Genomic DNA, 15,147 nt, shown 5'->3' with positions numbered 1-15,147 from the left:
TAGACAGCAATAATGGAAGGAATATTGGACTTTGGAGTCAGGAAAGTCTCAAGCTCAAGTCTGTCCTCCAACCACTAGCCATAAACAAGTCACTTAAATGGTTTGCCTTAATTTCCTCATCTGTAAAGTGGGGATTAAAAAAAAGCGCTATCTTCCAATGCTGTGAGGATCAGATAAAATTTGTAAAGTACTATACAAATGTTAGGGGAGCAAAGTGGTCCACTGACTAGAACACCAGGCCTAGAGGGAAGAAGACTTAGGGAGCTCAAATCCGGCCTCAGACACTTTCTAGCTATGTGGCTCTGGGAAAGTCACTTAACCCTATTTGCCTCAAATGAGCTGGAGAAGAAAATGGCAAACCTATCCAATAACTTTGCCAAGAAAACCCCAAATGGGATCATGATGTGTCAGATGCAACTGAAAAATGACTAAACAACAATGCAAACTTCAAAACAGCATATAAATGCTAGCTATTAGTACTAGTTGAATATACTTTTTTTGCAAAGTTGCAGAAAAGACCTGACCATTAATTCCTGCTGTATTCTGTCTGAAGTTTTACTATGTAAGTGTTTAGAAATAACTGATTAAAAAGAAAATCCCTCGCTTAGGGAATTATTTTGATAAATTTCCACTTTTGATAATTGGTATTATGTTTGTTCCTTTTTATTGTTATAGTTAGAGTAGAAAAGGCAACAATATGGTTCCAAACTGGCTCAAATCCTATATCTGCTACATAAAGCACTATTGTCCAGTTATTTTAAGCCCTTAATACCTAAGGCTTCCCTCTAAAAGCAAAAATCACAAAGCAAGTGCCAACCTGCTTTGGTAGAGGGACTTTTCTCAGTAGGAATTCCCTAAAACAAAGAAACAACAGGTTCAATTTTTTTTTTTTAAATTACAGTTATTAGATTCAAGAATAAAACAAATTTCCTTCAAAACCTTTTTTAAGGATTTGGACTTGTGTATAGAATTTAAAAAACCAGAAAAGGTAAAAAAAATTCATAAAAAAATAGATAATGCTGATAAAAAAAATTATCTGTTTACAAACATTCTAATTCCAATAAATGTTAATAATTTTTTTTCCATCTTTTCATGGAAGAGTTGACTACTTCTGATCTTAAATTGTACCCACTCTAGACCAAATCATGAAGCAAATGAAGTTCATCTTATATGTGCTCAGATTTCCCTTTCTAAATTGTTATCTCTTCTTCTTGGACTGGCTACTCCCAAATTCTACCTAGCATTCTCCTGTTCCCATCAAAAACAAAAATCAAAATGCCTACTTAAGGAAAGAGTATAAAAACAATTTACAATTATCTATAAAAAACTGAAAAATAAAATCATGGTGTTACTCTTTTCAGGGGTATTTGCATATCAAGAGGGAACACAGAAGCCTGTAGGAAAAAAAAAATGAATTTCTAATGATATTTTAGGAATTAGAAATATAATAATAGATCTCCTTTTAAAAGTATCACTTATAATATTGGTCTTAAAGAATGGACCTGGAAAAGTAGTCAGAACTAGAATTCTTTATACTTGATAGGAACACATTTAGTGGGATTCCCAGAGAAAGAAAATCTCATGGGGTAATGGATAGCATGTAAAGGCAGGAAGTATCCTGCCCCCTAGAGACAGTCTAGCCCAAAATAAGAGAGATGATTATTAATAACCCATGATTTGGGGAGATTCAGATCCCCTCCCTTTTTTTAGTCCTCATTTTAAGAACCTCTCTGAACGTTGAACTAAACTTCTCTCTCCAGACTTCTTTCAGGTGGAGCAGCAATTGTGTTCTCCTTGGGATAAGGTAGGGATAAATTCTTTGTCCAAGGTTGGGGCTAAGTTAGAAATAAATGACACAATCAAAGTTCATGTCCAGCCCCTCACTATAATATTCATTTTCTTATTAACCATTAACCAATCAGAACTGATTACCAACCTCAGGAACATCCCTCTTCCATGGACATATAAGCTATTAAACCCACCATCATGACTGTCTTTGATCAAAGAGAAAGGTGATCAAATGATGATCCTTTTATTAAAATGTTGGCATTATTGATAAAATGACTAAATTAGCCAGAAATTATGACTCAAACCTTTATAAACATCATAAAAATATGGTCTGTAGTTATAGAACTGTGCATCTCTGAAAGAGATAAAAGGCCCACAAAGGTTGGAGGACCCAGGAAAGGGGTGCCATGGTGAAGGGGCCAACCCGAGGTGGTCACACCACATGGCTAGCACAGAAGCACAAGGTCCAGGAAAAATGGTATAGATATAGACAAGAGGACTGCTGTGGGGGGGAAACATCCACCCTCCCCTACTGGATGTCAGTTACCTGGGGAAAATCCCAAATCAACTCACCCTAGTTATGGTTCAATCTAGAAGAGGGCACAATAGTAAAGTTTCATTGCACTTTATCTTAGTCTGTCTCACTGATAACATTTTTCTACTCAAAAAAGTTCTAGTAATAGACAGTGGAAGCTTTTGATTTCAAAACCTATTCTCATAATGCATTGATTAAAGGATGAGCTAAGAAAAAAGGAAAATAATATTCCCTTTGCTATCAATTAAAAAAAAAATAAGCCCTTTCTTCCCTTTCGATAATTATGTCACCATTGTTAGCTGATTTCTCTAAAATTTACCTCAAGTCCAATGGTCTTAAAAATAAGCATTGTTGCTGGGTCAGGTATTAAGAAAATAAATTTCTCTGCACAAAAGTCCTTTTCTACTTTCTGCCCTACTCCCAAGGTTGCTTTTCAAGTCTTAGGTAGAATTTATTTCTGAGTCGAAAGCATTTCTACTCTCAAAAATAAATGGGTTTTTTGTTTGTTTATTCTCTGACAAATCTTGTTCTGATCAAAAAGCATTGGTGTGAATTTCAAGATGCTGTCATATGTCACTAAGTGGTCTTAATCTAGAATTGTGTCTCTTCTTATTTATAGTTAACATATATTGTCCCCCAAATGTTGAACTATTCTTGCTGCCCTGGAACAAATCCAATTTGATAATAGTGAATATTTTTTTTAATCTAGCTGTCATCATTATGCTAATATTATGTTTAAAATTTCTGAATGAACATTCAATAATGATCCATAGTGTCTATAGTTTTCTGTACTTGATTTATACTTCTTTGACTCAAATATTAGTACTCTGTTTCATAAAAAAATCTTATTTTCAATTTCTGAGAATAAGTTATACAGTACAGATAATAATTGTTCCTTAAATGTTTGGTAGAATTCATTTGTAAATATGGTTAATTTTGCCTGGACAAGGACTCTATCCCTATCTTCTTTTTTGGCAATTAGGATAAAGTTAATTTCATTTTATTTTTCTTTAAATGAATTGTTTAGAGAATATCTGTTTCATGTTCTATTAATTTGATAACATATCAATATAAATAATCTTCCATTTCTTTTAAATTCCCAAAGTTGCTGGTATGTAACTATCTAGAGCAAAAAAAGCATGGCAAGACATTAGAAACCCAGGCTGAGGACAAGGAAGACCCACAACTGACAAATACTTGCTGTATGAGCCTGGACCTTTACTCAAGACTCAGGGTTACAGATAAGATTTTGATCTGCATAATAAGTCTCCTTACAAAGAAATATCTATATCAGAGAAAGCATAGGTCCAGGATAAAAGGTCCAAGATGGGGAGGGTGTGGGGAGGGAGAAGGGGAGGGAAAACTGAATCCAAGAGGTTGTTCCCCTCTGCCAATGAGGTCATAAACTAAAAACTAAACAACAAATTTCTAACTTTAGTTCTCTTTCCACTAACCAAACCGACTCTCAGAAAAAGTGAAATCTACAGTTATTTCCTGATATCCATGAATAATAAGACATATATCAGGAAATTTTTAAATTTCAAATCTCAAATGTTTACTTTATTATGACTTTATTAAAAGGTTCAATATTATCAGAAATACTGTTTTCTGAAATCTGATTTGATATGTAACATTTTTCAATGTGATCCACTCTCTATTTTTTCCATATCAATGGAGAGCATCGGCCTACCATTTAAAAAAAAAAAAAAAAAAAAAAATATATATATATATATATATATATATATATATATATATATATATATATATATAACTGCTTCCTTTTTATTCCCTAACTCTTAAAATTATATGGAAAACCAGAATCCAAGACTTTGATCGTGTGATAGTGAGTCTTGGTAAGTGTCTAGTGTTTGAGTTACTAAGGCATCTTTAATGCTCAGTACAACACCTCACGACTCTACCTAACATGTCATATCCCCATTTAATGTTCTCTCCTCAAATCAGATTTCTCAAGTCTCCAATTTGCTTAGCTGAAATAGCAACATTCCAAATTTTATCCATTCTATGTCTCCATCTTGGTTTTCTCCCCACCTTTTCCTACAATTGTCCCAAAATATACTTTCTCCTACTTAAATGTAGATGAAAAAAACAAATGATTTACAAGTAATACCAGGCAGGAAGCAGAGAGCAAAGGGCTTTTAAACCTGCAGTCTATATCCTACTACTGATGCTGTGAAAGGCTATGTTCAATAATCAAGATGGAAGTAGATAGGAGAATTTTTGAGTTGTTTTTTAAGTGATTCAAGCTCTTTACTCAGATTGGAAAAATAACTTCCTGTGCAACTTTAATTTTGATCAATTATTTACAAATATATTTACAAATTTATTTTGTAAATATTTACAAATCAATCAATATTTATAAAAAGTTACAAGGCCACTTTTCTGTTAAGCTATATGATGTGCATGCACCTTAAGCATAGTATATAAAAATCAGTTTGCTTTTCTACAGCTCTAGGGATAGATATGCGAATGGCTAACAAGCCTCAGTCTTAACTTGAAATTTCTTTAGGCTCTCAGGATCACAGATTTAGAACTCAAAGTTTCCTTGCATATCAATGGTCCAAAACCTGTAGATGAGGAAACTGAAGCCTTGAGGTTCAGTGATTTGCTAAGATCATACAATTAATAAAACAATAGTGCTAGGATTGAAACTCAAGATCTTTGAGTATAAAAAGTACTCTTTTTACTATATCATATTCATTTTTTGTTTTTAATTTCTTTCTCTCTGACCATGGAGCACATGGTAGGGGTAGGTGTGGAGAGAGAGAGAGAGAGACAAAGAGAATATGAATGAGAATGGAAAGCCTCTAGCCAGCTAGGACAACCTGACAACTGAATTTGGTTCCTGTCCTTCCTAAGCTCTAGATTTCCCATTCAAGATGAAATGGGTGCCTTTCTCCTATGAAAAAGAATCTTTGTCTTTCCATTTTTCTGCTGAACCCATTCATTATGCTTGTACAGTAACTCTTCTACTAAGACTCAACCTGTATCCATGAATCAGAAATCCAAACCTCTCATTTTACAAGATTCCAAAATCTATGTTAAGGTGAGTCAATTCAATGCTCAAACAAAATTCCAATTTAATTCCCATTCATTTTTAAAAATGCAAAAATTATGCATACTTAAAAAGCATCTAGGTGGTACAGCCAGGAAGACCAGAGTCCAAATTGGCTTCAGACACTTAACTTATTAGCTGAATGGTCCTGGGCAAATTGCTTAATCCCATTTGTTTCTCCCGTTCTCCATCCTGGCAAAAAACATGCACACTTGATATCCTATGGCACTTCTCTTTTTAGGGAAAATGAAATAAAACAGTGGATAAAGAAACATATATTTAAACAATGAGAGAAGATCATAAACTCCCCCAAAGGATTGATTTTCTTAAGATCATCTAAGGCAATATCAAAAATAATGCAAAAAAAAAAAAAAAAAAAAAAAAAAGAAAAGTTTCTCAAACAGAATAGAGCACTTGTTATTTCAATGAATAACCTGTTCACAAAGGCTAAATTTTCTAAATCAGTCCCTTCTCCTCCCCTTTATTACTAAGCTTGAAGAAATTCTGGCTTCCTGCTCAACTACTCTACTGAAACTCAGTTCTCAAAGGCCACCATCATCAAATCCAAGGGCCATCCTTCAGTTCTCCTCTTCTTCTACTTGTCTACAGAATTTGGTGGGTTTGAGACACCCCTTCTCTCTCTTCGGTAACACTGCTCTTTCTTGAATCTCCTGTCTGACCGATTCATCTTAGTCACCCATATTATCATTTTCTTCACATCTCCTAGTGTGGATGTTCTCTAAAGCCCTGCCTTTGGCTCTCTTTTCTTTTTCCGCACTTTCTCCAAAGCTGATGTCATTCACATGACATCAATGAGCACTACTATGGATCTAGCCCCAATGCCTCCTGTTCATCCCAAATCTCTAATTGTTCAAAGAGTATCTTCCTCTGAATGACCCACTGGTACCTCAAACTCCAATGTGTCCAAAACTTACTCTTCTATCTTGTCTCTAACCATGCCTTCTCCCACCTTCCTTGTTTCTATTGTTAGGACTTATCCAAGATTCAGAAAGCTGTCATTTTTCATCCTTTCTTATCCCTCGCCACTTACATCAAATCAGTTACCAGGCTTGTCAATATGACAGCCATTCCATATTTTTTGTACATTCTTTCCTATACAGTAACAGGGCTGCTGTCACAATTCAGATCCTAAATGTTCTTCCCCTAGACTACTCCAATTCCCCTTCCCCCATAGCATGTCTGACATAAATGACAACAGCAACAACAAAAATCTTTTCCAATTTATATACCTTAAGTTCCCTGCTCAAAAAGCCTCAGTGGCTTCTTACTGTTTATGAAATAAAATACAAATTCTGTAGTCAGATATTCTCCACAATGTGACTTCAGCCTACAAGAAGCAACTTGTCAGAGCCACAAGAGTAAAGAAATGCTAGTTTCAAATCTTAACTCAAATTCTGGCTAAGACATTTACTAGCTCCGGGACCTTAACCAAGAAACTTCACCACTCTGTACCTCAGTTTCTTCAATTGTAAAATGTAGGGAGATATAGGGCCTTCAAAGTTCCCTTCAAGCTCTAAAACTAACAAGGCTAAAAAAAAAAAAGTGCTTTAAAATGGAAAGGAATAGCTCATTTGCATATAAATGAAGACAAATAAATGTTCGGACTCTAGTGATTATGTCCTAGGGCTTACTTAATAATAGTACCTGACAGTTAAACAGCCAATTGGCCTAGATGCTATGAGGTATAAAATTGGCCTTCCATGATTCAGAAAAATGGCACTCTGGTCAGAAGGTCAGTCAGACCTCCCCCAGAGAGCAAGGGGGAAAGATTGGAGGAGTGAAACTTTAAGTTAATACTCACATTTTTCAACACCGGGAGAGCTAACTGCTCAAAAGAAATAAGGTCGACCACATACTGCCCCACTCGGTATTCCCGTCTTCCAGCGGGAGGTTCTGACCTAGATGTAAAAACAGCTTGTTCTGAATCACATCAGTTTCCTCCGTAGATGTCTCATTTTAAGCCCCATCCCTGGGGGTTACCCTCCCTCATGGGCTGAATCCTCCCTAAAACTGGGCGTCTGCAGTAAGGACTGCATCCCACCCACTTCAGGGGCCAGGCCAGGAGGCCTCATACTCAGTCATGATGTCAGAAGGGACCTTGAGACCCACTGTCACTATCACCAAATTTTGTATTTATTTTTCTTTCTTTCAATAAGCGTTTATTAAGTTCCTATTATGTGCTAGGCACTATCTAGACACTGGAAATGCAAAGATAAAAAACAATCCTTACTCAGAAATATTAATTCACAACTCCATGAGGTTTGTTTAAACCTCATTTAACAGATAAGGAGGCTTAGAGCCATTAATGACTTCTCCCAGGTCACACAACTAATGCATATCTACAGCAGAATTCAAACTCTGGTCTTCCTGTTTCTAAGTCCAAGGCATTCTTTATTCCTTATGTATCTAGAGGCTTATCTTAGAGACAAGAGAATACTAGGCCTGGAGTCAGTCAGAAAGTTCTGAGTTCAACACTGGTCTCAGACTTTTACTAGCTATGTGACCCTGGACAAATCACTTAAGCCCTTTTTTGACTCAGTTTCTTTAACAGTAAATTAGGGATAATAGCACTTACCTCAAAAGATTGTTGCAATGATCAAATGAGATCAAACCTGTACAGGCATTTAGGACAGCCTGACACAAAGTAGGTGCTTAATAAATGCTTATTTCTTCCTTCTCTTCCTCCCACTATGTAAGGATGGTTTCCCTCAATAGACTAGAAATTCCTATAATGCAGAGTCTTTTATAATATTATATTGTTATTCCTAGAATCTAGCACAATTCCTAATATACCAAAATGCCTGATAAATGTTTAGTACATGGAGTTTTATCTGATTCCCCTGCCCAAAGTGATCTCATTTCTCTCTCTGAACTAATAAAGTACTTTAATGGAAGTTCTTCCAATACTTTCACATTTTACCTTAATTAGAATTTTACATATATATATATATATATATATATATATGTATATAAAATATACATGGATAATACATATGGCAACTTTTCAAAAATAGGAGTGCTGTTTTCTTATTTATATTTCCCACAATGCAACATGATATCTGCAAATAGTCAATAAACACTTGTAGAATTAAATTGATTTCAAAACCTATTTCTGTGTTTTAATTTCTCTGGGAAAATGCCCAAATTCTGGACCAAATGACCCAGATTCCTTTCATTTAGCTCTCAAAACCTAATCCCTTTTTAAACACAATGCCCATATATGAGGAAGAAAGTAGGGAGAAATCTTCAATTTGATGAGAATACCAAGAATATGATTTTAGAAGCTGTTCACAGAACAATAAGCTTCCATTTTATCAGAACAGAAAGCCTCCCATTAATATTTTTTGAAAGTATATAAAAGGAAAAACCCCTACAATTTAAACATCAGTACCCAACTCTAGACAAAGGACCCCTCAATCCAGACAGTGTGACCACATCAAATCCTATTCTTCTCCCGCCTTGTCTGACTTCTTCTGTATAAAATCCATCAACAGGCACACCCAGTGATCTGAGAGCATCACTGGCTTTCTGGATTAGTGTGGTTTTTCCAACCCCTAAAAGAAAAAAAATAAGGTACCCATTAATAAAGCCAGGAATACCAGAGCTTACAAGATCTAGAATGGCAATCACGCTCAACAGTATACAAATGCATCCCATGAATATTTATTTTATTTTAATTCTGATTGCTCCAGGTGCTAAAACTTTTTAATCTCAAGTTGAAACAAGAAGAATCACAATATCTGGGTTTTCTTTTTACATTCTGGAGCATGCTTAGTTTTGTAGCACATGGTGCCACTGCCAATTCTAGGTAACAAAAGGGCTTTGATGTTAATCTCTCCTGGCAATTTACACCTTATGGAATAAGCCTTTGTTTTCTCCTGGCAGACAGAAGACTTGGGTTGACTCATTTTTTTCATCTAGGAAATAAAACCAAGGAGTCTAGGCCAAAGATCTTAATGCAAACCAGGATTTGGATTTCTTGGTTACTTAACACTAGAAGCATAGAAAAAAGAAATTATATATATATATATATATATATATATATATATATATATATCCTTTTGATTAAGGACTATGGAGTCTGTGTCACTTTCTAGTTAACTACCTCGGGCATTTTTATCTATTTATGCAAAATGGGATCCTTTAAAAGAAGGGCTGCTCTCTCTACAAATCTATCACAATCTTTGCATTCAATTAGTAACTAATGTTTGTTGAATTAAATTGAATTCCCAATTTAGGGGGACAAGGTCTCTCAAAAGCATTAATTTTTCATCTGAGTCCCTTCTTCTACATGACTCACTTATGTCTTATACCCTTAGACTCCCAGCTTTCCTCTACAATGCCTTTCTCTGAGTTCCTTTATCCAATAGTATCCATCCAAATAATACTCAGTCTTCTGGTCCTCTGGCCCATTCCTACAGGTGTGAAATGTAACAAATTAATTTATATTACCATCTGCTGTGCTAGCAGAACAGTGTGTCCTAAGGGATCTTGTAGGATCTTGAAAACATATTTAAATTTTGCTTTCTGGAAACATCCAGACTTGATTTAAGTGAGCGACTCCAATCACTCTAGCCAAAACTTCTGAGAAGAGATGAGCTACAAAGAGCATGCTCTTTTATCAGAAATTAGAACACCTGATTTATCACCTCAATACCCATACTGTATGACCATGTTCAAGTCATCTACACCAGAGCTTCTTCAATTTTTTTCACTTGTGACCCCTTTTCACCCAAGAAATTTTTAAATGATTCTGGGTACATGGATATATAAAATAGGTGTGCAAATCAAACACTTATTGATAACGAATCATAATTTCAAGACCTCCACATTCAGTTATAAGACCCAATATCAGGCTGCAGACCAGTGTAAGTGTAATGCTTAAGAAATATATTATTTTCTCTGTAATATTTTAGAAATGTTATTTTCGTATAAGTTTCCTTCTCTTAAAACTGGGATATTCTTTGCACTAATTCACAAAGCAGTGCTCTAAATTTTTAAAACCCTATGTACATGGCAAATTTATTATTTTGAACCATTCTCTTGTAATATCAATCAAATGGCAACCTATTCTGCAAAAATGCAAGATTAACCCAAATTCTCAAAAAAATCTGTAAGATTCCTTGAAAGTATTTCTTATCAAGGCAGAAACCATTTAATTTTATATATTCATTATATTAGTGTGGAACAACCTGATTCCATATCCCTATAGAGGATTGAAGACACTAAAATATGAAAAACAATATGCAAGGGTTCAAGAAAACTGAAAGAATTAGAAAAGAAATATTTTCTAGTAAAAGTGCAATTTTAGGAGTCTGAAACCTAAGCTTTAATTCTCACATAAGCATAAGCATTATTTCGGTTATCTCCCTCTACACCTTTGCATCTTGCTTTTCCTATATAAATGGCTACATTTTATGTTTCTTAAAGGGATATCATGAGGACAAGATAATAAGTCATTATGTTGATGTACTTTTGAAGTTTTCTGTGCTTAGGAAAAAAGGGAAAAAAGTCTTCTTTTCTCTGATAAAACATACTTCTGATTTTAAGATGCCTAACACTGGCCAGTGTATTAGCTATTATTATCATAATAGATCCACTAAGTAGTTGGTCAGAATCTAGCCTGGAAAGTGAACATAACATAACAACCTTTTAAAGGAAGGAGGAGTATCATTTCTTTTCACAGCTGTATCTCCAAAACCTAACATAATTCTTTGTATATGTAAAAGTGCTTATTTAATAAATGTCCCCTGAACTAAAATTAATTTTATGGGGAAATGTGTATGGAACTTTAAGATATAATCCATTCAGAAGTTGGAGACCTGTTTTTAATTTGTTTCTAAATGTTTTTGATTGCTTTCCTCTAGGTTCTTTTTAAATTTTAAACCTCAAACTCAGCTTTTGCTACAAGGGCAATAAACAGTGGAAATAAACATTTAAGTTAGAAAAAAAATTCCAGAGGTTAGTATTTCTGCTGGGCAATGAAAAGAGGAATAATGAATTGAAGTGGCCTATAGTACATGATGACATATGTCCTCACAAGAGGCATTATCAAAAATGTCTATCATAACAGATAGATAGTTTGAATGGTACACTAGTACCCAGGAAAGTCTTTTTAAAGACAAAAACCTTGAGAACCATCTTGTGCCCTGGGAGAATGCTCTTTGGGGATTTACATAAAGTCGCATACAACAACTCTCCAGGCAAATCAGTTTATTCTCTGCAATTTGGTCTTTAAAAAGTAGCCAATAGACTCAAAGATTACAGGATTTGGCCAGGATCACACAGACTTTATTAATAAAGGCTAGCATTCGGTAAAAAATGACCAGCAGGATGATTTGAGAAAGGCCTGGAGAGACTTACACGAACTGATGCTGAGTGAAACAAACAGGTTCAAGAGATCATTATATACTTCAACAACAATACTACATGATGACCAATTCTGATGGACCTGGCCATCCTCAGCAATGAGATCAACCAAATCAGTTCCAATGGAGCAGTAATGAACTGAACCAGCTACACCCAGGGAAAGAATTCTGGGAGATGACTATGAACCACTACATAGAATTCTCAATCCCTCTATTTTTGTCCACCTGCATTTTTAAAAATTTCCTTCACAGGCTAATTGTACAATATTTCAGAGCCTGATTCGTTTTGTACAGCAAAATAACTGTTTGGACATGTATACTTATATTGTAACTTATACCTTAACATATTTAACATGTATTGGTCAACCTGCCATCTGGGGGAAGGGGTGGGGAGAAGGAGGGAAAAAGTTGGAACAAAAGGATTTGCAACTGTCAATGCTAAAAAGTTACCTACGCATATAACTTGTAAATAAAAAGCTATAACAATAAAAAAAATAAAATAAAATAAAGGCCAGCATTTCTATAATACTTTAAAGTTTGCAAAAAGCTTTACAAATATTATCAGCTTATTCTCACACCAACCCTAGCAGACAGGTGATGTGATCCCCATTTTACAAATAAGGAAACTGAGGCAGACAGCGATCTGGGCCACTTGCTCAGGGCCACCAAGCTAGAAGTTTCGTTGGCTGATTCTAAAGACAGCCTTCTCGACTCCAGGACCAGCGCTCTGAACTCGGTAGTTGAATTACTAGACAAATAGCCTCTTGTTATCGGAAAACTAATTTAAAAAGCAACAGCTTTAACGGCTTCATTATCTATCATTTTCACTTCTCCTCCCCTCATCCACCAAAAAAAAAAAAAAAAAAAAAAAAAGTCAGAAGTGAAGGATAATTAAGGTCTCCCCCAGCCAGGAAGCTAATTCTAGAAATAAAGTTCTTTAATCTCCAATCTTGATTATTTTGTTTTCCATCACGGTCTCTATTAATAACAATATTAATAATTATTATTATTAATAAAAATTGAATTTTATAATTTATTTATTTAATTAATTGATTAATTAATTAATAATTTTTAATTTTAAATTTAATTAATAATTAATTTAAAATTTTTATTAAAAATAAAATTTAAAAAATTTATTAAAGAGGGGGAGAGAAGGAGGGAGTGGGGGAGGGGGGAAGGAGGCATGGTTTGGATCCTTGACCCGGGGAACCCAGAGCAGCTGGAGTATCAGCCCTGAGCGGGGAGGGGAGGAGGGAAAGGGGAGGGGGAGGGGAGGAGGGGAAAGGGGGGGGGAGGGGGAAGGGGGCGCGGTTTGGATCCTTGACCCCGGGAACCCAGAGCAGCTGGAGTATCAGCCCCGAGCGGGGGAGGGGGAGGAGGGGAAAGGGGGGGGGGAGAGAAGGAGGGAGTGGGGAGGGGGCGCGGTTTGGATCCTTGACCCCGGGAACCCAGAGCAGCTGGAGTATCAGCCCGAGCGGCGTGGGGGAGGGGGGAAGGGGAAAATGGGGGAGGGGGGAAGGGGAGGAGGGGAAGCGGAGGAAGGGGGAGGGGCTGCCGCACTGCAGGCGCCCCCTCTGCCGAACAGACCAGGGACAAGGAGGATGGGGACGCCAGGGAAGGGGCACCGGGCTAAGCGCGTAAGGGGACCGTCTCCACCTGGAAGCCGAGAGCACCCAGCGCGTGCGTGCTGCACATCCCCGGGAAGGACCGAGGGCGGGACAAGGACCTAACTTCCCTTCCCTGTTTCTCAGCTCGAGCCTGCTAACTGGACTTAGAAAACCAGGAGCCGTGGGAGGAGATCTCTAGAAAGGAACTCGCACCCTTGTGGTTGCTGCGCGGCAGGGGATCTGGCTTTACCTGGGGGCCCCGTTAAGAACACATGTTTGGTCATGGCCGGGGTCAGGAGCTCTCAGATCCTCCCTCCTCGGATGCACCACCTCCGGCTCCACCCCTTTCTCTTCCGTTTCCCCTCCCTCCTTCCTCTCCCTCCCCTGCGCCTCCCCCTCCTTTTTCTCCCTCCCTTCCCCCTCCTCCTCCCCCTGCCCCTCCCCCTCCTTTCTCTCCCTCCCTTCCCCCTCCTCCTCCTGCCCCTCCCCTCCTTCCTCTCTCCCTCCCCCCCTCCTCCTCCTCTTGGGGGCGGAGAGTGCTTCCTTGGCTGGCTCCCCGCGCACGCTCTGCCTCCCTTTCCCCGTGCATCCTGAGTTCAAGGGCCTGCCTAGTCCCGAACAAAGGCAAAAACTTCATGGTCTCCTGAACTGCAGGGAAAGCCGCTTGATAGAAGTGACGTCATTAGCGGGACTTGCTGGGCACGTCGGTGACAAAAGTAACGGTAGTAATAACAGCATCCATTCCTTAGGTACCTGCAAGGAGGCGCATTCTGTGGCGAGCCCTTTGCAGATATTTCGTTAGATCCTTTTAAGGCCCCTGGATGATAGACGCTATTATATAATCTCCATTTTGCAATTGAGGAAACTGAGGCAAACAGTCTAAATGTTTTCTTAAGGTAGCACAGCTCTAAATGTCAGGGTTTCCTGACCCCAGGACCAGTGTACCACCCCCTGGCTGCCTCAGCTAGGATGCCGTTGAGACCCTCTCCCCTTAAAAAAAAAAAAAAAAAAAAAACACTATAAAAGGATACCTTTTTCAACTGAGGAGATTTGTGGTTTGTGTTAGCACAGTGCCAGGCCTCTGGGTAGGTGCTTAATAAATGTGCATTGATTTATTGATTGATTGATAGTCCCCAATTAAATCCTGTTTCTGAGAGAAGCAAGTTTTAAAGAAGGGACTCAACTCCTAGTACTGCCTTTGCAACTCCCCTCTTTGGAGAAAGCCCAAGTGGCATTCCAAGCACATAAAGAGAAGCTTGGGATGTACTTAATTTAAGTCATGGGTGATGGCGACTGTCCCCTTTCTGCATATTCAGGCATCCCACTGTTTCCTGTTAGTCATAATGATTGGAGAGCCATACTATGTGGTGACAAAATTCAAATAAAAAAACCTTTTAATTGGTGGCAGACTAGAACTTTAAGGATATAAGGCTCCTGGGAGCTTGTAGTAAGGAACAGGCTGATCTATAGGGTAGGAGAAGGACAGCAGCAAACCATACTCCCCTATTCAGTTGCCATGGGTTTGTGAATGCCTTGTGCTTGTGTCTCTTGAGTTTAGGATGAGTAATCTGATGATACAAATTCGGAACAGGAAATCACCATTGGATATGGCCAAATTTGTAAACGGCTGCCTTACAGGGACAAGAGTTTCTAATTACAGAAGTTTTTAAATAGAGACTGGATGACAACTTTGGGGTAGCATTATAAAAGAGGAGTCACGTATATGTCGTTGCGTGTGTATATATTTAAAATATG

At 37.5% G+C, this 15,147-nt stretch overlaps 1 protein-coding gene across 1 annotated transcript in view; it reads right to left on the bottom strand.

Moving 5' to 3' along the window:
* The window catches only part of NTPCR (nucleoside-triphosphatase, cancer-related), a 43,592-nt gene extending 29,843 nt beyond the window's left edge, over window positions 1-13,749 (bottom strand). The window contains exons 1-3 of the mRNA XM_031966914.1: window positions 13,643-13,749; window positions 8,809-8,971; window positions 7,219-7,315 (exon numbers count right to left, since the gene is read on the bottom strand). Of these exons, the coding sequence (XP_031822774.1) occupies window positions 7,219-7,315; window positions 8,809-8,971; window positions 13,643-13,676 (294 nt within the window). The 5' untranslated portion in view covers window positions 13,677-13,749. The remainder of the gene's footprint in view (window positions 1-7,218; window positions 7,316-8,808; window positions 8,972-13,642) is intronic.
* Window positions 13,750-15,147: the final 1,398 nt, after the last annotated feature.

This window comes from Sarcophilus harrisii, chromosome 4 (genome assembly GCF_902635505.1).
Source record: "Sarcophilus harrisii chromosome 4, mSarHar1.11, whole genome shotgun sequence".
NCBI lineage: Eukaryota > Metazoa > Chordata > Mammalia > Dasyuromorphia > Dasyuridae > Sarcophilus > Sarcophilus harrisii.
This window is presented reverse-complemented; position numbering and strand designations above follow the sequence as displayed.